This window comes from Schistocerca gregaria, chromosome 6 (genome assembly GCF_023897955.1).
Source record: "Schistocerca gregaria isolate iqSchGreg1 chromosome 6, iqSchGreg1.2, whole genome shotgun sequence".
Taxonomy (NCBI): Eukaryota; Metazoa; Arthropoda; class Insecta; order Orthoptera; family Acrididae; genus Schistocerca; species Schistocerca gregaria.
In genome coordinates, this window is record NC_064925.1 from 497,869,681 (window position 1) to 497,896,617 (window position 26,937).

Genomic DNA, 26,937 nt, shown 5'->3' on the forward strand with positions numbered 1-26,937 from the left:
AATTAAAGAGCTTTATAACCTTAATTCTATTTTAATAAGTTTTCAAACTTTATCAGTTAAAATTATTACATACAAAACAGCAAACTAAGGATCTGATTTCTAAACTCCGTAAATGGATTTTTTAAAAATGTAGCTCAAGTACAACAAAAAATACTTACTTGTAACTACTAACAGTAAGAATGAGACTATATCCCTTACATAAAATTAAGTCTAAAATAGAATATTTTGTTTACGTTAGATCTGACCGCGAGACTGTGCAGTGCAGCACAGAGCAGTGCTGTGCGCTCTCTCTCTCTCTCTCTCTCTCTCTCTCTCTCTCTCTCTCTCTCTCTCTCCCTCCCTCCCTCCCCTATGGCAACACTAGCAACACACGGTCGTGGACGTGGAGCTGAACTACACTGTCTTGCCCGCCGGGCGTAATTCTTGGATGAGCCTGCACTAAGACAAAAGTCCTAATGCATATTAAAGATATTCAGTACTATGAATCTTACAAACTAGTGTATTTTACACACATTAGATGTGAAAATGGGAAATATGGGCCTGCTTCAGTAGTAAAAGCCAGGCATCACACATTCTGACAGAATGAAGAAGTTGAAAATAAAGTGTTTGAAATGTAGAGTAATGGGGACCGCTGAGAAAAAATGTTTTTTTTTAACATAATTTGATTTTTAACCATATTTACAAAACAGCCTCTTACTTGTTGAGTTGTGTTTTAGTACTGCTAACACACAAGACATCTTCCACTATACTTTCAAAGCCTGGGACTGTTGAGCAGACTGTAATTAGGCATATGCTACTCCATGCCCACATCACTCTTGACAACAGGAATGTACAATTCTGTGTACTAAAGTGTATATTCTAATGTGTAACTGGTGTAAATCAGCCATATCTTAATATTTCATATGTAGCTTCAAAAGCTTTACGTACTACTAACTTTGCATGATTATGATGGTCATATTTGCACATTTCCTCAATAAAACTAACAATTGCAACATAATCACCATAAATATTTTATTGTATAAAATGCTTAAAGCCTGTAAATCATTGATACACCACACAACCACATGTGAAATGATAAATACAAACTTTAAAGTATCAGGTACTTCTTTCAAATGCCATGAATATAATTCACAATATTTTTCATTGATACATATAGTAATATATAATAAAAGTTTTATATATGACATTTTCTATATCTTTTAAAAGATAAGAAAGTTCCTAAGAACTACTGGAAGTTGACAGAACTGAAGATTCAAAGAATGTTACTATCACAAACATTGCTGGAGAACAACTCTGACAATTACAATGAAGAAAATATTTTTTGATTAAAAGAAGGAAATTTACCAAAAGGTGATATAACAAAGTTACCTATGGCTATTGAACAGCATCATTTGGATTTTCCTAGTGGAAAAGATAACAATCAGTTCAGGTTAAATGAGTAACAGAAACAAGCATTAGCTTAGAACTTCACTCAACTGATGTGCAGAAAATCAAGATATTCAGTTTCAAGAAACTTTGGCATCAAAAGAGAGACTTAAGGCAAGAAACAGAATTGTTTCTTTGCAAAGCTATCAGAATCAGTTCTTTCAACACTTAATAGCACATCCAATCTTGGTTTTGCTTCTTCAGTCACAGAAGAAGGAGAAACTAATAGTGTTTCTCAAAGAAAATAGTTTGAAGGGGAAGAAATGCAGAACAAAGAGAAATTGGGTTCTGAAGATATTGTGCAAGTACCTTCTCCCTGGGATAGGGACCAATCATTGGAAGAGGTAGTATATCATGTGGCAGTTGACCCAGATCAGATTGGTCACAAGGCAGATGTTTGTGAGTCTATTAGAAGTGACTTCACTGGGATGTCTTAATCATCTGCCTGTCTAAGTAGGATAAACTGGCCTGCTACCAAGTGAACCAAAACTACAGGAGAATACTATGTCTGACGACAGTGCACAAGACATTCACAGAAATGATGGAACTGGAAAGACGTATGAAGTAATATCTGATAATGCTTTGTGTATGATAATAACAGCAACCATCACTGGCTGTGTTTTGGAATTCCCTGATACAGTTTTACATTTTTTTTAAAAAGCCATGGTACATTTCATTAAAGTAAAACATTTTTAAATTAGAAAAGCAGTTACTCTGTTTAAAAGCAGAAAATTCCCCACTGAAAGAAATGCAAAAGAAGAAGAAGAAGAATTCAGTTCTAAACGGACATCCTCATTTGATCCTGATAAGTGGTCATGCTCCTGAAATCTGAATTGGAAGCATCACAGGTCATACAAACTGAACTAGTGGAACAGGTGTCTTCTCTGGAGAATGAGCTGTAATCTACGACAGAAGCTGGACTAACTGAAGAGGCTGCTGTCAAAAAGCAAAAGGCTGTCAAAAAGAAGCCCTCCCCCACACTGTTCATGTTGGCACCTTAAATAAAATCACATTGCACCAATAACTTACAAGGTAAAAAATAAATAACTTAGCCATTACAGCAAAATCTATACAACATATTTAAATGCATTAGCATCACAGTTTTAACAATCAGCTATAGCTCCTGAGGCAAGATTCTGACAAATTAATCTAAATACACCATCTGTGTCAAATGGTTGCAAATAATTACAAAAAACTGGACTACATATAAAGGAAAATCAGTGATTCATCATGTCATAGTCTATAACATGTAATATTTAACCTAGCTTTAATACTCATTGTTCATCGAATAAGATGTTAATATTCCTTCATACAGATTAGTACAAATAACCAACTTGTTACTTGTGAACTGAGGCAATTTTTGTTCTGTAAATACATGCTTTAAAAAAAAAAAAAAAAAAAAAAAAAAAAAAAAAAAAAAAAAAAAAAAAAAAAAAAAAACGTTACCACTGGCAGATAAATGCACCAACAAATAAGCAGTTGATTAAACAGCAGGCATACAGGCAGTATGTTAACAGAAATTTGAAATTTTTGGAGCTACATCATGTCTATAATTTAATGACTAGGATTACGGTTCCTAACTGCCAATAAGGACTAAAAAAAGGAAAGCCTTTCACAAACATTGTGAAGATATAACTGTGCCAATCACAGAAAATTGTTTCTAAGTCATCTATGCAAATTTTTAAGGCAAAAACAAGTATGATTACCATTATTCAAAGAGAATCTGAGGATTATAAATATAACTGAATTTTATGTATCTTGTTACAGTAATTATAGAGATAACAAAACATTATCATATGCATAAAAGATTATTTTTGAGATCTGTGATGTACACAAAGGAACATGAAAAATCTTATATTTCTGTATAAAATGTTGGCCTTTCTATTCCTATCAAGCGAAAAACATTTGGTAACAAATACGCTGTGTTAATTCCCATCAAAAAGTAAGTGATATATTTATAACTTATTTCGACAAAAATCTTCTGCTTATTTTCAATGCTGTACTGCGATTCTCTGATTTCTTTAGAACTTAGGCGAAGTAAGGCACAGACCGTGGCATATGAAGCAGACTTCCCCACAGCTCTTGTAGCTATCAAGCAACAAAACCCAATAGCAGTCCTCAGTGTTGCCAATCCCAACATCTCATATGAAGGCCAAATGATGGTGTATGGAGGTGACAAAGACGATTCATACAGATTGCCAAGCTGATAATTTAACCATGCTCCAATCAGAATTCCAGTAGAAACACTTACAACAATAGTTGTATCACCACTGGAAAAGAAAATGTCAACCAGTCAGCAATTACACATACTCTAAAAGATTTTAAAAGCAATTTACACACATCACCACAACCAAAACATTGTGTATTTAATTTTGTGCACAAAGGGAATTGAGAAAACAAAATAACAAAAACAGCTTCTAGCGGGATGACATCAGAAGGCAGAGAGATTAAACTTAAATGGTTAAACCTGGTCTGACAGACGCAGCAGCTATAGGAACACAAATGAACAACACTAATATAGCGCGCGCACTCGCTCACTACAACCATCAAAAACACAAAGAATCTTTTAACCACTACGAAAGTAAGACATTATCAGACAGATATATGCCCTCAAGCCCTACACATAGCAGAAGGCCTGAACCGTGCAATAGAAGGTCTACTTGAAAAAGTAACAGGGAGAGCATACCTTGTGTGATATGAAAAGGTATTGAATAGTGTATTTAGTACACAAAACACGTTTCAGAATTTGATGTGAATGCTAGGCAGGAAGTTGCTTATCCGTTGGAGCATGTGATGAGAACTCTGAGGTGGAAAATGAGAGATGTGGGCGGATCCCCTCCCCACACTGCTGAATGGCTGTACCAGTCCACTTACAAGAGATCACAGGTGCTGGGTAATGTACTCAAGCATCTTTAACAACATACTGTGACTGATATTTGTGAATTATTAGCCAAGACTACCAAAGACAGTGTTATTCTGCATTAATGCATGTTTTTTTCAAGTAGGGGGATTGACTTTCCAATACATCATGTAACTTTAAATCAGCATGTATTTTATTTTCAATTGTAAATGAACCTTCTAGGCTTTTATGTATGTAGGTTAGTTTGTATGGACAATTAGCAGATAGTGTGGAAGAGATTTACTAGTATAGAAAATATAACAAGATGTGTACATGGCTGCTTTCATACACTGAGTTTAGTCCTCAGGCTACTCAGTTATGTCATCATTCAAAGCTAACTTTGACTGTATTTATCCTGAGTATTACAATATTGCATCTGATTGGAACTTGAGTTGTGGGCAGGTTTATGCTTAACTCTGTTTTGGGTACCCCTGATCATTGCGATCTCTCTCTCTCTCTCTCTCTCTCTCTCTCTCTCTCTCTCTCTCTCTCTCTCTCTCTCTCTCTCTCTGTGTGTGTGTGTGTGTGTGTGTGTGTGTGTGTGTGTGTGTGTGTGTGTGTGTGTGTGTGTGTGTGTTTTGAACTTACTGACTGATTATGATCTTTATTCAGTTTGTTGTGTCAAAGCATGTTTTCCTGATTTGTACCCGGTGTAGTTTGGATTCATGGGTTGATCCCCAAACTTAGGCCCTAATAATTTGTCATTAGTTTGTCCTTTAATGAATCAAAATATTCTTAAATACTATGGTTTATGGGTCCGACTGATTCCTACTCAAGACTGTGGGTATATTCTTCTGGTCTGTACACATCACCATGAGTTTTCGAGTCTGCTAACTCATCATACACTTAGGCTCTGAAATTTCTCTCTTCTCTTTTGAAGATTTTGAACGAGTGATTTTGTGTATGTAAACTTGCAAATTGTAATTCTTGTAATTCACATTATCTCTGTATTTATTTCTATAGTTTTGTGTTACAATGTTTTAGTTTTGACCTTGTGTTATTTGTCTTTTGACAGTATGTTCCACAGATCCAGATCTGAAAGCTATATCCTGATATATGTATAGATAATGACTTGACTAGATATTTTTCTTATGTTTTCCATAATATATTATGTATCTGATACTTCTATACATCTACAATCTACCTTTTGGCATCAATTTGCACACAGTTTGACAAACCTTATAGTCTCACAAAATATTGTAAACACACTGTTTTCAAATTTTGTGAAGGGGATATTGTAATCCCTCCTCAGACATTACCTTTCCTTATAGAAATAGCTGATACCAAAAAACATTTTGAATCTCACATACATTACAATTATATCAGCTGTTTCACTAAAAGACTTTCATTTGATTTTGTACACAGTGTATTGTATTTCACACTGAAATGTATAAAAAAAATTAATGTGTTACTATCAATAAAGGTGGTTGTAGGTTGCGTTCCAAAAAACGAACAGCATAGTGACAGAAGTGACAACACTTTCTGCAGGACCCAACCATCATTTTGCAGGACAATGCTCAAGCATCTACAGTGTAAGAGCTGTTACTGATTTGTTTGACTGATGGGGCTGCTAAGTGCTATACCACCTACTGCACTCCTCTGACTTAAGCCCTCATAAGTTCAACTAGATTTCTAAATGGAAGGAAAAACTTAATGGCATTTGCTTCAGAACTGCAACAAATTTCCAGAATGAGATTTTCACTCTGCAGTGGAGTATGCGCTGATATGAAACTTCCTGGCAGATTAAAACTGTGTGCCCGACAGACTCGAACTCGGGACCTTTGCCTTTCGCGGGCAAGTACTCTACCATCTGAGCTACCGAAGCATGACACACGCCCGGTACACAGAGTTTAAATCTGCCAGGAAGTTTCATATCAGCGCACACTCCGCTGCAGAGTGAAAATCTCATTCTGGAAACATCCCCCAGGCTGTGGCTAAGCCATGTCTCCGCAATATCCTTTCTTTCAGGAGTGCTAGTTCTGCAAGGTTCGCAGGAGAGCTTCTGTAAAGTTTGGAAGGTAGGAGAAGAGGTACTGGCAAAAGTAAAGCTGTGATTACCGGGCGTGAGTCGTGCTTCGGTAGCTCAGATGGTAGAGCACTTGCCTGCGAAAGGCAAAGGTCCCGAGTTCGAGTCTTGGTTGGGCACACAAGTTTTAATCTGCCAAGAAGTTTCATTTGCTGCAAATTTGTCGGGCAATAGACCACGCCGCTCGAACTGTCAACACAACTGGCACTGCTAAGAACATCCTACAACTTTCACATCACTGGCAATGGATTATACACAACGATGGTGACTATTTTGAAGGTCAGTAAAACTTTGAAACATGTATATATTTTGTATGAGCTGTAAGTAAATAGTTGCCACTACTACATATCCAACCCTCGTATATGCTCTTAGCTGTTAATTTTTCCATGTAAGCTTTTTATTCTATGTTATCTGTTCATCCTGAATATTGTGTGCACATTTTTTTTTTTACAATAAAATGGTTCTTGTGTTTTTCTTCATACTTTTATTTTTTTCTTTAATTGCTTTACTGAGTATTGAAGCAAAAAAACACAGTTTATGGGCCCAGCATACACAGTAAATGCAGTTTGATAAAAATTACAAAACAAAATGAAGATCAGTGATCTATTTGAAACTGGAATTATGGGACTGAATTCATTACAGTTTACAAAGAAACTGAAAGGAAGAGAGAATTACAATACAAGGCAAACTGCTATCAAATCATATCTTTAGCATGTGAAGCTATGGGACCACATCTCAGGTGAAATAAAGGGCAAGCCAAAAGTGTGTGATATTAGAGTGGAAATAATATCAGTTGAGTCAGCAATTTACATGCACCTGCAGAATACAACAGCATAAGGGGAAAATTAAAATAGGTACATGAAGATTCTGGACTTCACTTAAGAACTGGTTTGCTGGATGCACCCCTTAAAACTTGAATGGAGAACTGCAAATTAGTAGAACAATATGCATTCAAAATAATTTTCACTTCCAGTAAGTTAAATACTTTGAATTTCGAAGTGAAAGATGAGTGGGTAGGGTGCATTCTATTGAATGGATTACTGGATCACTACAAATCAATGATTATGTGCTTCAAGAATTCCAATATGCCAATAACTGGAGACTATTAAACAAAATTGCTTCAAGAAGTGAAGGATGAAAAGCATTATCACTTCATGAATAGTGACACAGCACAGAAAATGTGTGATAAATGAGGCTGTCATATTTACAATACGAAAAAGAACCTATTTGCAAAAGCACACTTGATAATGGCATCTATGAATTGGACCAACCAGATAATTGTTTCATTAAAGCCAATTCAGTACCACTATTAAATGAGGCGAGCTTATGGCACAGGACTGGCTGGTTGATTAATTGAGAGGGGTTATGGGACCAAATGGTGAGGTCATCAGTCCCGCATTTCTGAAATTAGTCACAGAAGAAAGACACTACGCTAAAAGTGGACAGATCCAATCAGAGGAGTCACATTATATTATAATAATAAACATTAAATGCACACAGTAAAAGGAATAAAAAGTAGGACCAAATCTAAAAACTGGAAAAATGGGGGTGGTTATGGGGTTACTGACCAAGAAGACTGGAAAAGAAGTCCCAACCACAACCAACCTGCCCCTGCTCCACGACTAAAGTAGAACTTTATATCTGGAAATATAAACCATTTGACAGATGAAACTGAGGACCAGTTCAAGCATCCATGGATCATCTGCTAACATTAAATTTAAGGAATCGTGAAGACTATACTTAACACGGAGGGCCGAAAGAAAGGGACGTTTCACCAATATGTGGGATATTGTCAGTCCGGCTCCAACACCACATTGTGAGGATGGGTCATTACCTAGGAGGAAACAATGGGCGAGTCCGGTATGACCGATGCTTAAACGGCATAAAACAGTGGACTCTTTCCGAGAGGAGCGGAAGGAAGAGTGCCAAGCTGCAGTAGACTCCTTGATTGTGCGGAGTTAATACTATGAGCCGTAGAGCTCCAGATGGCATTCCACTTTTGGGTAAAGAGATTTGACATAGATCCGCATATCCCAGCCGAAATCATGAAAGGAAATTAGGGGTAAGTGTCTGCATCTCTAATCAAACTGTCGGCCAGTTCATTCCCTGGGATGTCCACACAATGGGGCCCAGAGAAAAACAACTGAACAGGCGGCACACTCAAAGGCAGAGAGGTGGTCATGGATAGCAGAGACCACAGGGTAGCGAGAGTAGCACCGGTCGACAGCCTGCAGGCTGCTCATTGAGTCTGAACAAATAAAAACACTGTGGAGGGAAGCCTGAGAAACAAAAAGGAGGGCCCCTGTGAATGGCTAGAAGCTCTTCCATGAACACACTACATGATCCTGACAATAAATGATGTTCGAAACCACTAGGAGACATGAAAGCATATCCCACCTTATTGATTGTCTTAGAACTGTCAGTGTAAAAGATGGTGGCACCCTGTAACTCTGCAAGGATGGTACATACAAGACACCAAAAAACCATAGGAGTGACATATTTTAGGACCCTGGAATAGATAGGTCCTTATCTGTGGTCTAGGCACCATCCAAGGGGCGAATGGAAAGAAAGACACAGGGTGCAGTTCAGTGGAGATGGCAATCCCACCCGTGGGTGGGTGTTAGGAGGGAGACATACCTCGTTGGCAAAGAGCACAGAGTACACAAGATGGTCAGGGAATTGGTGAATAGCAATTGCATAAACCTCCCCCCATGAACCATGGACCTTGCGGGGAAACTACAGCAGTAATTTTTCCCCGAGGACATGCAGCTTTACTGTATGATTAAATGATGATGGCATCCTCTTGGGTAAAATATTCCGGAGGTAAAATAGTCCCCCATTCGGATCTCCGGGCGGGGACCACTCAGGAGGATGTCGTTATCAGGAGAAAGAAAACTGGCGTTCTACGGATCGGAGCGTGGAATGTCAGATCCCTCAATCGGGCAGGTAGGTTAGAAAATTTAAAAAGGGAAATGGATAGGTTAAAGTTAGATATAGTGGGAATTAGTGAAGTTCGGTGGCAGGAGGAACAAGACTTCTGGTCAGGTGACTACAGGGTTATAAATACAAAATCAAATAGGGGTAATGCAGGAGTAGGTTTAATAATGAATAGGAAAATAGGAATGCGGGTAAGCTACTACAAACAGCATAGTGAACGCATTATTGTGTCCAAGATAGATACGAAGCCCACACCTACTACAGTAGTACAAGTTTATATGCCAGCTAGCTCTGCAGATGAAGAAATTGAAGAAATGTACGATGAAATAAAAGAAATTATTCAGATAGTGAAGGGAGACAAAAATTTAATAGTCATGGGTGACTGGAATTCGAGTGTAGGAAAAGGGAGAGACGGAAACATAGTAGGTGAATATGGATTGGGGCTAAGAAATGAAAGAGGAAGCCGCCTAGTAGAATTTTGCACAGAGCACAACTTAATCATAGCTAATACTTGGTTTAAGAATCATGAAAAAAGGTTGTATATGTGGAAGAACCCTGGAGATACTAAAAGGTATCAGATAGATTATGTAATGGTAAGACAGAGATTTAGGAACCAGGTTTTAAGTTGTAAGACATTTCCAGGGGCAGATGTGGACTCTGACTGCAATCTATTGGTTATGACCTGTAGATTAAAACTGAAGAAACTGCAAAAAGGTGGGAATTTAAGGACATGGAATCTGGACAAGCTGAAAGAACCAGAGGTTGTGCAGAATTTCAAGGAGAGCACAGGGGAACAATTGACAGGAATAGGGGAAAGAAATACAGTAGAAGATAAATGGGTAGCTCTGAGGGATGTAGTAGTGAAGGCAGCAGAGGATAAAGTAGGTACAAAGATGAGGGCTGCTAGAAATCCTTGGGTAACAGAAGAAATATTGAATTTAATTGATGAAAGGAGAAAATATAAAAATGCAGTAAATGAAGCAGGCAAAAAGGAATACAAACGTCTCAAAAATGAGATCGACAGGAAGTGCAAAATGGCTAAACAGAGATGGCTAGAGGACAAATGTAAGGATGTAGAAGCTTATCTCACTAGGGGTAAGATAGATACTGCCTACAGGAAAATTAAAGAGACCTTTGGAGAGAAGAGAACCACGTGTATGAATATCAAGAGCTCAGATGGCAGCCCAGTTCTAAGCAAAGAAGGGAAAGCAGAAAGGTGGAAGGAGTATATAGAAGGTTTATACAAGGGCGATGTACTTGAGGACAATATTATGGAAATGGAAGAGGATGTAGATGAAGACGAAATGGGAGATACGATACTACGTGAAGAGTTTGACAGAGCACTGAAAGACCTGAGTCGAAACAAGGCCCCCGGAGTAGACAACATTCCATTAGAACTACTGACGGCCTTGGGACAACCAGTCATGACAAAACTCTACCAGCTGGTGAGCAAGATGTATGAGACAGGCGAAATACCCTCAGACTTCAAGAAGAATATAATAATTCCAATCCCAAAGAAAGCAGGTGCTGACAGATGTGAAAATTACCAAACTATCAGTTTAATAAGCCACGGCTGCAAAATACTAACGCGAATTCTTTACAGACGAATGGAAAAACTGGTAGATGCAGACCTCGGGGAGGATCAGTTTGGATTCCGTCGAAATGTTGGAACACGTGAGGCAATACTGACCTTACGACTTATCTTAGAAGAAAGATTAAGAAAAGGCAAACCTACGTTTCTAGCATTTGTAGACTTAGAGAAAGCTTTTGACAATGTTGACTGGAATACTCTTTTTCAAATTCTAATGGTGACAGGGGTAAAATACAGGGAGCGAAAGGCTATTTATAATTTGTACAGAAACCAGATGGCAGTCATAAGAGTCGAGGGGCATGAAAGGGAAGCAGTGGTTGGGAAAGGAGTGAGACAGGGTTGTAGCCTCTCCCTGATGTTATTCAATCTGTATATTGAGCAAGCAGTAAAGGAAACAAAAGAAAAATTTGGAGTAGGTATTAAAATTCATGGAGACGAAGTAAAAACTTTGAGGTTCGCCGATGACATTGTAATTCTGTCAGAGACGGCAAAGGACTTGGAAGAGCAGTTGAACGGAATGGCCAGTGTCTTGAAAGGAGGATATAAGATGAACATCAACAAAAGCAAAACGAGGATAATGGAATGTAGTCGAATTAAGTCTGGTGATGCTGAGGGAATTAGATTAGGAAATGAGACAATTAAAGTAGGAAAGGAGTTTTGCTATTTGGGGAGCAAAATAACTGATGATGGTCGAAGTAGAGAGGATATAAAATGTAGACTGGCAATGGCAAGGAAAGCGTTTCTGAAGAAGAGAAATTTGTTAACATCGAATATAGATTTTTGTATCGGGAAGTCGTTTCTGAAAGTATTTGTATGGAGTGTTGCCATGTATGGAAGTGAAACATGGACGATAACTAGTTTGGACAAGAAGAGAATAGAAGCTTTCGAAATGTGGTGCTACAGAAGAATACTGAAGATAAGTTGGATAGATCACGTAACTAATGAGGAGGTATTGAATAGGATTGGGGAGAAGAGAAGTTTGTGGCACAACTTGACTAGAAGAAGGGATCGGTTGGTAGGACATGTTTTGAGGCATCAAGGGATCACAAATTTAGCATTGGAGGGCAGTGTGGAGGGTAAAAATCGTAGTGGCAGACCAAGAGATGAATATACTAAACAGACACAGAAGGATGTAGCTTGCAGTAGGTACTGGGAGATGAAGAAGCTTGCACAGGATAAAGTAGCATGGAGAGCTGCATCAAACCAGTCTCTGGACTGAAGACAACAACAACAATTATTTGATGCAGTTTTCCCACAAGAATATAAGAATATTTGGCAGTAAGACCTCCATTCACGTACCTAAAGCAAGCAGATGTAAATGGGATAAGACGAGCACTGACTGCATATTTGTAGGATATTGTTCTTTGAACCCAATCAACGAAAATTAATAAAAGTGAGAGATGTGATATTTAAAGAAAATACTGTTCAGAAGATTTATGATAAAACAGTGTTTAAAAAGTTTCAGGAGCCAATGATTATTCCCAAATTTAAGCATGATGAAACAAACAGCTAAATCTGAGCCTATTTCAATGAGGATAAAGATTACTCAAGATGTATTTTACCTGCTCAAAGCAGCTCAGAAGATTCAAATTGATCAGATGCAAATAAAAACTCTGATTCCTCACAGCAAAGCCAAATGCTCAGAAGATGATCAAGAATTCAGAACTCAATAAAAATGAATGGATACTTGACCTACTACTCTACAGAGACAGAATTCAGATCCACTGTCACTAGAACATGCTTTACAGAGCGTAGAATCACACCAACGAGTTTAAGCTGTTAAAGATAAGTTGCAGTTGTATGCTCAAAAACAGACCTTCAGATATAAACCCAATAATTGCCAACTGGATTTTTAAGACTAAAAATAATATCAAAGGACACATTTTTAGATACAAAGCATGGCTAGTAGTTATAGGATGTGCTCAGACAAAGGGTGTAAACTATGAAGATACTTGTGCCCCAGTGATCTGTTATAATCCATTAAGATATCCGTTTGGTTTAGCTATTAAACGTGACATAGACATAGATCACTTAGACATTGTCACAGCATTCCTGCAGGTTGACTCGAAAGAGCAAATTATGTAAACATCCGAGAGACTACTTTTAATGCTAGAATTGTTAAGGACAAATGCATCATGAGATTTCAAAAAACAGTTTGTGGATTAAAACACAATAGTCACAACTGGAATATTAAGCCCCACTCAAATTGTAACTTTACAAGTACAGCTGATCCATGTGCTTATCAGAAAAATAATGGAAACAACATACTGATTGATACAACTTATGGTGATAACCTGTCAATTTTTGGCAATACCCAATAACAGAAGGAAAGCTTCATAAAGAAACTAAGAACAAGGGAAGTGTCAAATTGCTTGGGCATAATAAAGGTAAGTAGATAGGTAGGTAGGGTAGGTAGGTATGATGTATGCAGAGCTGGGAACCAGACTATCCTGCATACGCAATTGCAGTTATAAGTAATTTCAACAATGAGCCAGGCACTTCTTATTGGGAGGCAGTTAAACTCATGAATTAGGCAGTTAAAAAAACTCAGGAAGACGGTCATTGATTTTCTGTTTAAATCATAAGGAGCTGTTATTTCCTGGAGCAGCAAGAAACAGCCCAATAGCTAGTAAAGCTGAATACATGGCCCTGGCATCAGCTTGTCAAAAGGCACTCTCTCCCTGCCCTGAAATTGATCCATAGACTTTATTGTGATAATGAAGGTGCTCTTGAATTATCTAAAACCAGGGGATACAGTGGAGGAAAAAAACATATTGACATCATAAATAATTTTGTTAGAGAAAAGATAGACTCCACTGAAGACATGATGGAACAAATCCCAAAGGAGAAAATACTCCCTGGTATGTTAACTAAGTCACTCGCAAGAACAAGACAACATCAAATGATTAAGGAATGTGGACTGGCACTACAATTTCTTCCCGCACCACTGATTCTGATGGGAATGTCCGAAATTATGATCTATGCCTCTGCTGTTATATATGGTCTCCGCCGTTAATTTTTCCACAGACGCTTTTTATTCTTGTTTATATGTTTGTACCGAATGTTGTATGCGTGGTTTTTTTATAATAAAATGCTTCTTATGTCTTTCTTCAAACTGTGATATCTCTGATCACTTTACTGAATATCAAGACAAAAAACACAACATATCGAAAAACAAAGAAAACACAATAGCAAGACACTCACAAGAAGCTATGAAACCATCTGGCTCTCATACTTCTGAGCCCCTAAATTAATTAACTTAAAGAAACTTCACTAATTCCGGAGGCATGCACAACTTGCTGCCTCTTAAAAACTAAGCAGCATGACCATATGAAAATTGGATGTGACATCAATATGGAACAATGTGGCAACATCTTTCAATTATTAAAATTTTTGATCACCTCAAGTTTTCTAGGCACTGCAGGTGTCATAATTCTACAGTAGAACCACATCTTTTTTATATCTTCAGGTTGGAGCAGCCTGTACTATTTGTTGTATGTTTCTATTCTAAATAATCACAAAAAATTGAAAGGACTGAACATACTTTACAGGTATATGGTTAACATTTAATTTTTTCTCAGTGGGTGAATACTGATGTCTCCATTCAAGATTTGGCATTTGGGTTCACTGTACATTGATGACCAAGTCTCCTTGTATGTTATAACAGGTCTAAAAAGGGATCGCCTTACATTAAAAACCACTGTCCAAGTACAAAACAAATGCAAATACTGAGGTGTCTGTGAACTTTGGTCAACTGTCTTAGAACCCATCTAACGTTTTTCATAAGTGACTGCCCATTCCACCACTACAATTACATAAATCTGTAAGTATCAGAATTTTTGTATGTACACTGTACTAATAAGGCAATGCGTGGGATCTGGTTGCACAGTAATCCTGGCTTCAACTAGTCACCCTGTGCTCTGAATATCACACAAATACACACTTGCCCAGTTTAAACTGTTCAGTCCACTTACAAACATTTCTGAGGTCACCATACTGTTTCAACATCCACAGATAACCTGACACCACTGGAAATGCTTATACAACTGGATTTATTCTGATTGATCGAGGAGGGGTCACGGAACTAATGGCAAGGTCATTGGTCCCGCGATTAAAAAAATTACTTGCACAAGATAGACACGTCTGCAAACAGAGGGCAGATCCAGTCACAAAGGTCAATCTCTAAATCGAGGAATCTAAAAACACTCACAGTAGAAGGAATAAAAGGGTAGGTCAAATCTAAAAACTGGAAAACGAAAGGATAAAATAGCAGTCTTTGCAAGGGGGAGTGTCATGGGTCCTACACCCAGAAAACTGGAACAGAAGCCCCAACCATAACCATCCTGCTCTGCTCCAGGAATAATGCAAAACCTTTTAACTGAAAATAAAAACCACTTTCACATAGGAAACTGAAGAGCAGTTCAACCATCTGTGAATCGTCTGCTAATATTAAAGACAAGAAATCTGGAATGCTATACTTAGTACGAAGTGCCAAAAGAAGGGGACATTTCACCAATATATGGGATACCGTGAGTCTGACTCCACAGTCACATTGTGAGGGTGGCTTGTTACACAAGAGAAAACAATGAGTGCATCCATATGACTGATGCATAGATGGCATAAGACAGTGGGCTCCTTCTGAGATGAGTGGATGGATGAGTGCCAACCTGCAGTGGTCAGCTCAATTGTGCAGAGTTTACTACTAAGAGCAGTAGCACACCAGATGTCATTCCACTTTTGTGCAAAGTGCAATTTAATTTGTATCCCTATATCTGCACCTGGAATCATGAAAGGAAATGGGGCACAAGTATCTGCACCTCTAGCCAAATGGTCAGCCACTTCATTCCCTGGAATGCCCACATGACTTGAGACCCAAAGAAAGACAACTGAGCAGGCGGCACAGCTAAGGGCAGAGAGGTCATTGATAGCACAGACCAAAGGGTGATGCGAGCAGCATTGGTCTATAGCCTGCAGGTTGCTCACAGAGTTGGTACATATTAAAACACTGTGAAGGGAGGGCTGAGTAATAAAATTGACGCTTCTGCTAGTGGCTAGCAACTCTGCTGTGAACACATTACATGACCCTGGCTGTAAACGGTGTTCCATGCCAGCTGGAGATGTAACAGCACATCCTGTCTTTCCTATAGTTTAGCACTATCAGTGTAGAAGATGGTACCACCCTGGACCTCTTCAAGGACGTAATATACAAGACACTGAAATATCATAGGGGTGACAAGAGACATTGGTCCTAATCTAGGCAACATCCATGGGTGGGAGAAGGGAGGAGTGCGGGAGGAAATATACGGAGCACATTCCAATAATTGGAAATTGAGATCTCGACACAGGGAAGTGAGACGCATTCCAATCAGCGATCCTATTCAAGGGCAGGTATCAGGAGGGAGACATCCCTTGTTTGCAAAGAGAAAGGGGTACAAGGGATGGTCAGGAAATCATCAGATGGCAATCGTGTAAGAAACCAGGAGTGGACTCCATCGTATTTGTAGAGGGGAATCTCCGCTTCTGCAGTGGGAATAGTGTGAAAGGTACCGATTGCCAGATACACCCCATAATGATGAAGAGAATCAAGTAGTTCCAGTGTGAAAAGAGCCGTTTAGCCATAAGCCTGACATCCATAATCTAGTGTGCACAAAACCAAGGCACAGTAAAGATGGAGAAGAATAGCACGGTCTGCACCCCAAGATACGTGAGCCAGGAGACAGAGCATTAATTGGGGTGTACTAGGTGTTTCAGGGAGAAAACTGGAAGCCATGGGAAATTGCCCACACAGAGGGCTGCCAGATGGTGCCTTGGAACTGGCGTTCAGCAGATGCCACCAAGTGAGAGCTGCACCAGTTGCAAAAATCTGTCGTCATGCTGGGGTAACCAGAGGTCCAACAGAAGTTACAAGCTCACTGATGGTGAAAGTGCCACTTAATACAGAATCCTGTGGGATACTGTTTTCCAGGATACAAAGGGCACTAAGTGAAGTGCCAACTCTAACCTGGAAGAGCTGGTGGGGTAAAAACTGAAGGATAAAAATCTGAAGGGAGCTATGAAAGGCCCAGTCATGGAGGGTAACTAAAATGTGATGGCACCAAGCCATGTGGTATACCTTACGTAGGTCAAAGAAGACTGTGACAAGGTATCTGAGTTTACAAAAGCCTGTCAGATTTCTGTTTCCAAACTAAGAAAATGGTCAGTTGTAGATCGTCCTCCTTGGAAGCCAGACTGGTATGGAGACAACAAGGCCCGAGATTCGAGTACCCAACATAATCAGAAGCTAACCATCTTCTCACACAGCTTACAAAGTAAGCCGGTGAGGCTAATCAGTCAGTAGCTGTCAAGAGATGTTGGGTTCTTCCATAGAGTATGGGAATAACTGTGCTGTCTCACCGCTATGAGGGGAAGACACATAATGAGCCAAATGCGGTTGAAGACCCTAAGTAAATGTTGCCTCTGGGTAATTTCCAAGTGTCGGCTCATCCGGTTGTGGATGGAATCCGAACCTGGGGCCGAGTCATGCGAAGAGGTAAGAGCCTGCAAGAATTCCCATTCAGTGAAGGGTTCATTGTAGGCTTCAGCTTAGTGAGGACTGAAACAGAGGAGAGTTTCTAAAAACTCGTCGATTCTGCTGGAGAAAGGTAGCAGAACAGGAGGGGACACCAATGCTGCTGTGAAGTGTTCAGCAAGGACTAATGGACCACTACACAGAGCACTCTGTAGGAGAAGACCCTGGACAGTTGATTGTCGCTGGCAGGCAAGATGGCTACATAGTTTGAATGAAACCTATGATGAAGTGGCATACATCCCCAGGGAGGAAACTTAGCACTCCCAATATTTCTTTTTACTCTGCCCAATATGGTAACGAGACTTAGCATGGAGATGCTTAAAAGTGATAAGATTAGTCTGCGAAAGGTGTCATTTAAATTCTTGTAGTGTGTCAGCGGTTCTGGATAGTGACTGCTATGTCCTCGGTCCACCATGGTGCCGACTGACAATGAGGGGGACTTGTGGATAGGGTGACAGCAGTGTCAGCGGCGTGAAGAATAGTGACAGATACATCTTGCACAACAGCATCAACGCAATCCAAGGGAAGGTAGAAGTGGATAGAAGACCCATATAAAGGAACTGGCTCTGTGGAATGCCCAATGTGGGTACTACCAGGGCGATACGAAAGGGGATCCAGTCACTAATAACATTGATGCAAACCAAAGTGCAGATGCCTCCAGATGCTATCCTGGGGACCGGCACGGTCCACCTTCCCACTCTCCTGTGGAGAGGGCAGATGGCAGGGTCATACGAAGCACCAGTAAATGATCCTTTACCCCTTGAAGAGTCAGCCATTTGAGAATGGCCAGATTTTTGCAGCTTGATATGCTTCAGGCACCAAGCATCCACTCTGATACCATCCTCTCCAACCAGGGGCTCTCCCCATGGGAGCCATCCAGCCACAGCAAGGGCCATCTGGCATGGCAGCCATTGCCGGGACTTCCAACGCTCCAGAATAAGCAACAACTCCTTGGTCTACATGGGGAGGTGCAACAAATCAGGTATCTTGTGTGATCCCTGTGTTGTCATGGAACTCAACCAGATGGGTATATATCACTCACACCACATGGACTGGCTACACATATTTGTGACCTACTGAGAAAAAAGGGGGCTATGGCTGGAAGGAACAGGGGAAGGAAGGGGAAGGGGGCAAGAGGGAGGGAGAAGAATCCACACCAGACACCAGAGAAGGAGTTCTTCCCCAAACAGCTCACACTACAGACAGAAAATTTAGAAGTGGAAGTTAGACCCCAAGGGGGAACCAAGCAGATAGCCAGGTTGCAGAAATCAGAACACCAAGCTGTGACTGTCAGAATAAGGATGCCAGGAAAAAACTGTCTGCAGTGTGTATCTTCCCTCAGATGGTGCAGTACCCCTGAATGCATTGGCTGCACTGATTGATCAACTGCCTAAACCTTTCCTACATCTGGGAGATTTTAACGCCCATAGCCCCTTGTGGGGTGGTACCACGCTTACTGGCCAAGGCAGAGATGTCAAAACTTTACTATCGCAATTCGACATCTGCTTCTTAATTACTGGGGCCACCACACATTTCAGTGTGGCTCATGGTAGTGACTCGGCCATTGATTTATCAATTTGCAGCCCAGGACTTCTCCCATCTATCCACTCGAGAGCACAAGACAATCTGTATGGTAATGACCACTTCTCCCTCTTCCTGTCGCTGCCCCAGCATCAGGCACATGGATGCCTACCCAGATGGGTTTGAATCTCCCCCACACGGTAACATCAATGTGATGGTTGAAGAAGTGACTAGCACAATTGTTTCTGCGGCAGAAAATGCGATCCCTCGCTCTTTAGGGTGCCCGAGGTGTAAGGTAAACCCTTTGTGGTTGCTGGAAGTCACTGAAGTAATTAAGGAGTGTCGATGAGCACTACAGCGGCATAAGCGGCACCCTTCCCTGGAGCATCTCTTAGTCTTTAAACGGCTCCGTGCCCGTGTTTGCTACCTTATCAAACAATGGAAGAAGGAGTGTTGGGAGAGATACATCTCCACCATCAGGTGCCACACGCCACCTTCCCAAGTCAGGGGAAAGATCAAACGTCTTTTCGGCTACCAGGCCCCAAAAGCTGTCCCCGGAGTTACCATAAATGGCGAGTTATGTACCGTCAAATGCGATTACTGAGCACTTTGCTGGAGACCCTGTGTCAGAGAATTACCCCCCAACTTTTCGCACACTCAAATGGCGGCTGAAAGGGGTCCTCTCATGCACTACATGCTGCAGTGAATCCTATAACACCCCATTTACAGAATGGGAACTCCTCAGTGCCCTTGCACATTGCCCCGACACAGCTCCTGGGCCTGATCACATCCACAGCCAGATGATTAAACATATCTCATCTGACTACAAGTGACATCATCTTGTCATCTTCAGCCGGCTCTGGTGTGATGCGTCTTTCTATCGCAATGGCGGGAGAGCACCATCATTCCTGTGCTCAAACCCGGTAAAAACCCGCTTGATGTGGATAGCTATTGGCCCATCAGCCTCACCAACATTCTTTGTAAGCTGCTGGAACATATGGAATGTCGTCGGTTGGGTTCTGGAGTCACGTGGCTTGCTGGGTCTATGTCAGGACGGCTTCCACCAGGGTCGCTCTACTACTAATAATCTTGTGTCCATTGAGTATGCCATCCAAACAGCCTTTTCCAGAGGGCAACAACACCTGATTGCCGTCTTTTTTTGACTTGCATAAAGCATACGACACGACTTGGCGACATCATATCCTTGCCACAATGTATGAATGGGTCTCCAGGGACCACTCCCGACTTTTAGCCAAAACTTCCTGCCACTCCGTACTTGCCGTGTCCAAGTTGGTGACTCCCATAGTTCCATCCATATCCAGGAGAATGGAGTCCCACAGGGCTCTGTATTGGGTGTATTTTTAGTGGCCATTAATGGTCTAGCAGCAGCTGTCAGGCCCTCCGTCTCACCTTCTCTGTATGCAGACGACTTATGCATTTCGTACTGTTGTTGCTGAGCGGTGCCTCCAGGGAGCCATCCACAAGGCGCAGTTGTGGTCTCTAACCCATGGCTTCCAGTTTTCAGCCGCACTTCTGTTGGCAAGGGCCAGTTACCACCCTTTCAAACAGAATGCAGAGCACGTCGGTGAGGCTAACCAGTCAGCAGCTGTCTATGGACACTGTTTTTGCATAGTTTAAAGACTGGAACAACAATACTATCTCACCATTGTGGAGGAAAAACATCTAAGTCAAATACAGCTGACAACACTGATTCAATCGAGTCAATAAGATGGTGTTCTTATTGTGTGAAAGGTAGGTATGTAAGAAGAGGACAACAGTGCAGTTGCAAAATGGGCTGCAAGACGTTTGGCAAAAATTTACACGTCAGTAGATGTATCACTGTGAAGGAGGCAACATGGGACAATTAATCTTTAGTGACCCACCAGACTACAGAGCTTGGCCACACCTGTGATGAAGAGACAGATGTTCCCAAGGTGAGGCATAGTGCTATCAGCCTTTCTTCTTACTGCAATTAATTTAATAATTAGCCTTAGCACTGACGAACTTGAAGGTGGTGAGGATCGTCTGTAAAGAAGCCATTTAAGATGTTTCCAGGCCCTCCAATGATAATGAATAGCTGCTGCGATGTCTCTGGTCCTCTAAGGAACCGGCTGGCTGCAGAATTGGGCTCACGGAAATGAGGTGTGAGTGATCACATCAGAGATATCCCCACAATTTCATCAATGCAGTGGGACAGAGGAGACAAAGATGGAAGCAAATGTATACAACTACCAGTTGGCTCTTTGAAGATCCCATTATACGCTGTTTGTCAGTGGTCAAATTGAAGTGACCACTGGATAGCCGTCAATGACAAATACTGTCATGCTGTGACCATTGTAGCAAACTCACAATTTGGGGGTTAGGGATTGTAAAGTCGATAACCAAAAAGGTGCCATAGTCTTATACTCTCACATTTTTTAATATCTTTGTAGGTATTAAAACATTAGCATTCCGACCCAAAAAGACCACTGCTCACCAATCATGTTGATACTTCAATAGTAAAAATACGCACGATAATATGTCATACTGCCATACTGGTCGGTAGCAACATTGGTCACATACTCTGCCAGACAACATATACAGACCGCCATGGAAAAATTCTGTCTGTGACTGGGAAACAAAAACACTATAGCTATTTTACTCTGACACATGGGAAGCATGTCAAATATAAGTGCTGCACATATGTAGATCAGAATAAAGTGGTTGACCGCTAATTATTTATAGGAAACCTACCATACTCACAACCAGAGAATGTGGTTGGTTGAGCCTTCTGTTCACTGTTATCAGAATGCTAGAAATGCTGGTTACAACAGTTGGTTGTGGATGGTACTTGAGGCTGACATCACTACTAATGTGATTTGTTTTCACTGTTTGCTTTATTCCTCTGTGCATCACATTTGATGGAACAGACTCTACAATGCAAGCAGCTAAAGCGTGTAATACAGGACTAGGTTATCACTATCCTGCAAATCCAGAACAAAACATTTACATCAACTGCAAACCACTGAAGTGCATGTAGGGATTTCTTCCTGTTCCATTCGCATATGGAGTGCAAATAGAATGACTGCTGAAAAACCTCTGTGAACACTGCAATTAGTCCAATTCTGTCCTCAGGGTTGGGTTGCTTGGGGGGAAGAGACCAAACAGCGAGGTCATTGGTCTCATCGGATTAGGGAAGGACGGGGAAGGAAATCGGCTGTGCCCTTTCGAAGGAACCGTCCCGGCATTTGCCTGGAGCGATCTAGGGAAATCATGGAAAACCTAAATCAGGATGGCCAGACGCGGGATTGAACCACCGGCCTCCCGAATGCGGGTCGAGTGTGCTAACCACTGCGCCACCACGCTCGCTGTCCTTGTGTTCCCTGAGGGAGTGATACACAGGGGATTCAGGTTTTTCAGGATTTCTGTGATGGTTCCTTATGAGTCAAACCAAGCAGCAACTATTCGTCCTGTCCTTTTTGTGTTTTCAATGTCTTATCTAATTCCTGTCTAGTATACATCTGACAAACAAGAGAACTAGTCTAAAACAGTTGACCAATGGTCTGTAAGGAGTCAATATCGGCTTACTGTATTTCCATTATCAATGAACTGAAGTCTGCCACCTGTGACAACCTACTGTGATTATTCGCTTTCACTTCCCCACAAATCAGCAGACCCATGTATTTGCACAATTCCAACTCTGACTCATTCACTGCAGTCTCAGAACATTACATTTCTGTGCATTGTGAAGCGACTAGTTTTATATTTGTGAACATTTAAAGGAAGTTGCCAGGCTATTTATGAATTTGAAATCAATTAAGATCTGACTGGATACTTGTGCAGACTTTTTTAGACTGCACTATAGTACAGATAACTGCAACTGGGTACCTGTTCCCTCCCAAAGTAGTACATTACAATTAAGTGAGGCTGTAACCCAGTTACAAATTCTGCACACAATCTCACAAGGACTCCATCAGGCTCTGGTGCCTTATTCAATTTTAGTGATTTCAGCTGTTTCTCAATGCCACAGTCACACATCTCTGCACTTGTGTAAGAATTAAACTTTGACAGTACTTCCAGGGCTTTCTTTGCAACACTCTTTCACTTTCCTACCCCCAATTTCAGTTCTCGTATGATCCGCAAATGTTTGGGCACTAACTTTCCGATGCTGAAACCCTTAATATACAATGAGAATTTATTTTTGTTTTAAGAGATATCTTGGGTCATTGGAAGCCTCTGATTCCACCCGCCTGCTTTGACCCATGACGTAATGGTAGTGTGTGACGGCACTACGGTGCAGTGATTTTGATTAGTCAGGTTGTTGTATTTGACGGTGGATATTGACATGTTGAGTTAAAGTGTGGTATTGGGTTCATTTAAGTCTTGTTAACCACTGCAATAATGAAGGGTTGAGTCAGGACAGTCAGTGCTGTAATGTGGATATGGAAGTGTTTGCACTGTTTTCAGCAAGTTTTCCCCCCCCCTTTTTTCTTCTTCTTTTATTAATGTGTTTGGAATTTCAGGTATTTTCTTTTCGTGTGTGTGTGTTTTTCTTTGGTAACTGTGACATTTATAGTTACAGAATTTCTGTTGTGTTTTAATCGATCTAGTGACTATGGGGGTTTTGTGTTACATGGGTGTATGAAGTTTGTAGTTTTTTTTTTGCCGGTAGGTAGAGAAAGCTGCATTTGAGCTACATAGGTCAAGGGAAATGTCAGATTCCACTTTTCATAGTTGAGGGTGTTGTTTTTTTGCCAATGAGGGCTTCATTTGGGCCATACTGGTCTAAGGGACATCCAATTCCACTTTTCTGAATTGCAGATAATGGTTTTTTGGTATTGTGGGCTACATTTGAGCTGTATAGGTTGAGTGAAGTGTACAATTCCTGTTGGTTTTGGGGCTGTACTGTTAGGTCATAAGTTGGGATTAAAAAAAAAAAAAAAATACTTGCTTTTGGGATGGTGCGATGTTTTGTGCTGTCATACATTTAGATCGCCCCACCCTAAACCCCCTATTTCCCGCTGCTGTCCCATCAGTTTCATTTTATTGTTGGAGCGAGACATTCTTGGGTAGTTTTTATGATGGTTCGCATTTGTATGCAGTGACAATGTCAATTTTGTATAAGCTGGAAGTAGGCGTTTCTGCCATACTGATGATATCATGGGTCAGAGCAGACGGGTGGAATCCGACACTTCCGTAATGCCGATATCTTTTGATAAGATCCTACCACAGCAGTCTAGTGCTTCACCATTATCCTTTGGACAGCCTAAGATATAATTAACTATCTCTGTCTATAGCACTAAGCCTTGTTTTACAACTATTATGCAGGAGTTGTAGCTTCTATAGAAATACAGCTCCTACTACCAAAGGCATAATACATATAAAGGTACTGGCAATTTGACAATTTCACTTTCACCCAAAACTCAACTGTGCTTATGTGTTAGGAGTTTAGCATTAAAGGGAATAGAAATTACTATGTAATGATGCATGGCATCAAAGAACTAAAGAGTACGAAAGCCAGGCCATCTTTTTATAAATTATAATTTCATATATTTCTTTATACTGTAGAGAACATACAGGACTTTATTAGATTTGGATATTATTCATAAATCAAAATATAACACTAGTAAATAACAAGGCAGCCAAACTTTTCAACATGAAAAAAACTGATCAGACTCCAATAAGAATGATTTTTAAGTTATATGGCTGATGTGTGTCTAGGTATTAAACATTTGTTATATACTTACCGAGTTGGTGTCCATCTGTCACTGCTTGGATAAAACACCATCACCAATATGGACACCAGCATGACAAATCCAGGTGACCATTTATTTGTAAGAAGATAATGGTCCAACGTGTCCACAATGGGAACTACGGGAAACATCAAGGCTATGGCTAACATAAGACCGACAACAATATCCTGAAATAGGAATATAATGCTGTGAGATGCTGCTGAGAAAATCTGCCAGTTTATTTTTGTTAGTACTTAATTCTTACAAAAAGCGTCTGACATAAAGTGTAATAGTCTCTTACTAGAACGGAGTGCATTCCCAAGTACAGCCGGCTAACACATATAACTGTACACCAGACGACAGCAACTATGAGTCCTAGAGTGACTGAATACTGGAAAGAAAAGTATATGTTGTAAATTATCGCTTCAAATTTAGTTACATTACTTGCCTGAAGTATGTCAATCATACCTGATACCGGTTCATTGTGTACAGGATAACAGAAAATGGTATGGAAACACCAACCATTGCGTGAGTCGATGGCATTCCATATTCTTGTGCCCACTTTTTTTGCAGTCTGATGGCCGGGTATGATGGACGAGGCCAGCGAACAACATCCTTAATACTTTGGCCTAAAAATTTGGATGTATCAGACGAATTCACACATTTTCTACAACATGCATATCATTATGCCAGAAACACTCACCAATATACATTATAATTGCCCACACTAAAACAACTCGTCTCCCGACAGCACCATCAATGTTCCAAAACCAAAAGGGAATAAAGGAAGCATAAAATATTTCGTCACCTAATGCCGTCCCAACAATGAACAAATAATGCCAGAACAACTTAGTAACAACATAATCACTAGCTTCGGTTTCAGATTCCGAAGAAACTGTTTCATCATCCACGTCTGTTTCCGGACAGTCTTGTTTACTTTCTGTACCTATTAGGCCTTCTGACTCAGAGCGGCCGTTACTAACAACACCAGAACATTGGTTTCCCACTCTATTATGAATATTACATGCACTTTTTGATTGCAAGGTGCTAAGTGACTTCGTCAGTCCGTTTAATTCGCATTTGTCATGGAGTACTTTCTTCGGAAACACGCCAAAATACAACTGAATTTTTGCTACCAAGCTTGGACTTTTTAGATATTCCACAATACCATCCATACTGTATGTTTCAGTGTAAGCTCTTACTCTTCTCAAACATTAAGTGTAAAGAAAGGAAAAATTATTTTACTTGTTGCACACCGGATTTCTTCCAGATTAAGAGCGACAATGAACATTGTGAAGTATACTCCTTAAATACACGATGTTTTCATCGTCTTCGGTCCGTTTTAAACAAAAATGTTTACAATACATGATTCTGTCGAAGTTTCCAGTTACAAATCACATACACACGCAACTTCCACATCTCCACTCCTTCCTACCGAACACACTGATTGAAAGACTGAAGGCTCTCTAGCTGTCAAAGGTGGGTTAAGTCACAAGAAAGATATACCTATTTACGGCCAGGTTCACGTGCAACTAAACTGAGTACAATCCAACTGGCGTTCGGTTGAAATCGACCGATTAAATTATGGCACGAATGTACAAAAAGTGGACTAGGCTAGAAGTCAATATGTCACCAAAACCACAGTGTAACATAACAGTCGCGACACTTCGCCTCGGTTTTGTTGCCTACGGTGCCAGCAGCGTGCCAAGCGGCCAGTAAGTAATACTGTTGCATGCGGCGCGATTGTGAAAGCGAAAGGGAATAGTAGATATTTATTTTGGTTTGTACAATGGATCTTTTACAAACAAGAGCGTCTGTAGTGCAATAAATTGCAGCAACAACAAGAAGAAGATATCACATCGGCCTTTTTTTAGGTTTCCTATAGACCGTGAGAGGTATATAACGTAATGTTACTTAAATGTATCGCCAGGATTCGCTTGCAAACTACATGTGTATTAATGATTGATTATTGTTTCGTTTTAGGAGCAGAAAATGGCTAGTGAACAGCAGACGAGAAGATCTTATAAAAAATACCCTAATTTACCTTTATAATAATGCTAAGTTTTGTTCGCTTCGAACAAAACCAGTTCATGAATGAAGACAGTAATAAACTCGTATGGAATGTAGTACCCCCACTGTTTGATATTCCTAATAAGCCACCTGAACTGACGATAATGAGGAACTTGCCACAAAGTTTCGACAATCCGTCTAAAGCTGTAAAACACTCCTGTGGCACAGAAGCAGCCAGAACAACTCTCC

The 26,937-nt window shown here is 40.4% G+C and overlaps 1 protein-coding gene across 1 annotated transcript; it reads right to left on the minus strand.

The window, feature by feature from the left end:
* Positions 1-986: 986 nt before the first annotated feature.
* Positions 987-26,409, minus strand: LOC126279032 (sphingosine-1-phosphate phosphatase 2-like). Its single transcript, XM_049979428.1, has 5 exons — positions 25,382-26,409; positions 25,147-25,307; positions 24,980-25,069; positions 24,694-24,866; positions 987-3,695 (listed from the first exon to the last, which is right to left on the minus strand). Exons 1-5 carry the CDS (start codon positions 25,851-25,853, stop codon positions 3,278-3,280), a joined length of 1,314 nt encoding a protein of 437 aa, XP_049835385.1. The 5' UTR covers positions 25,854-26,409; the 3' UTR covers positions 987-3,277.
* Positions 26,410-26,937: the final 528 nt, after the last annotated feature.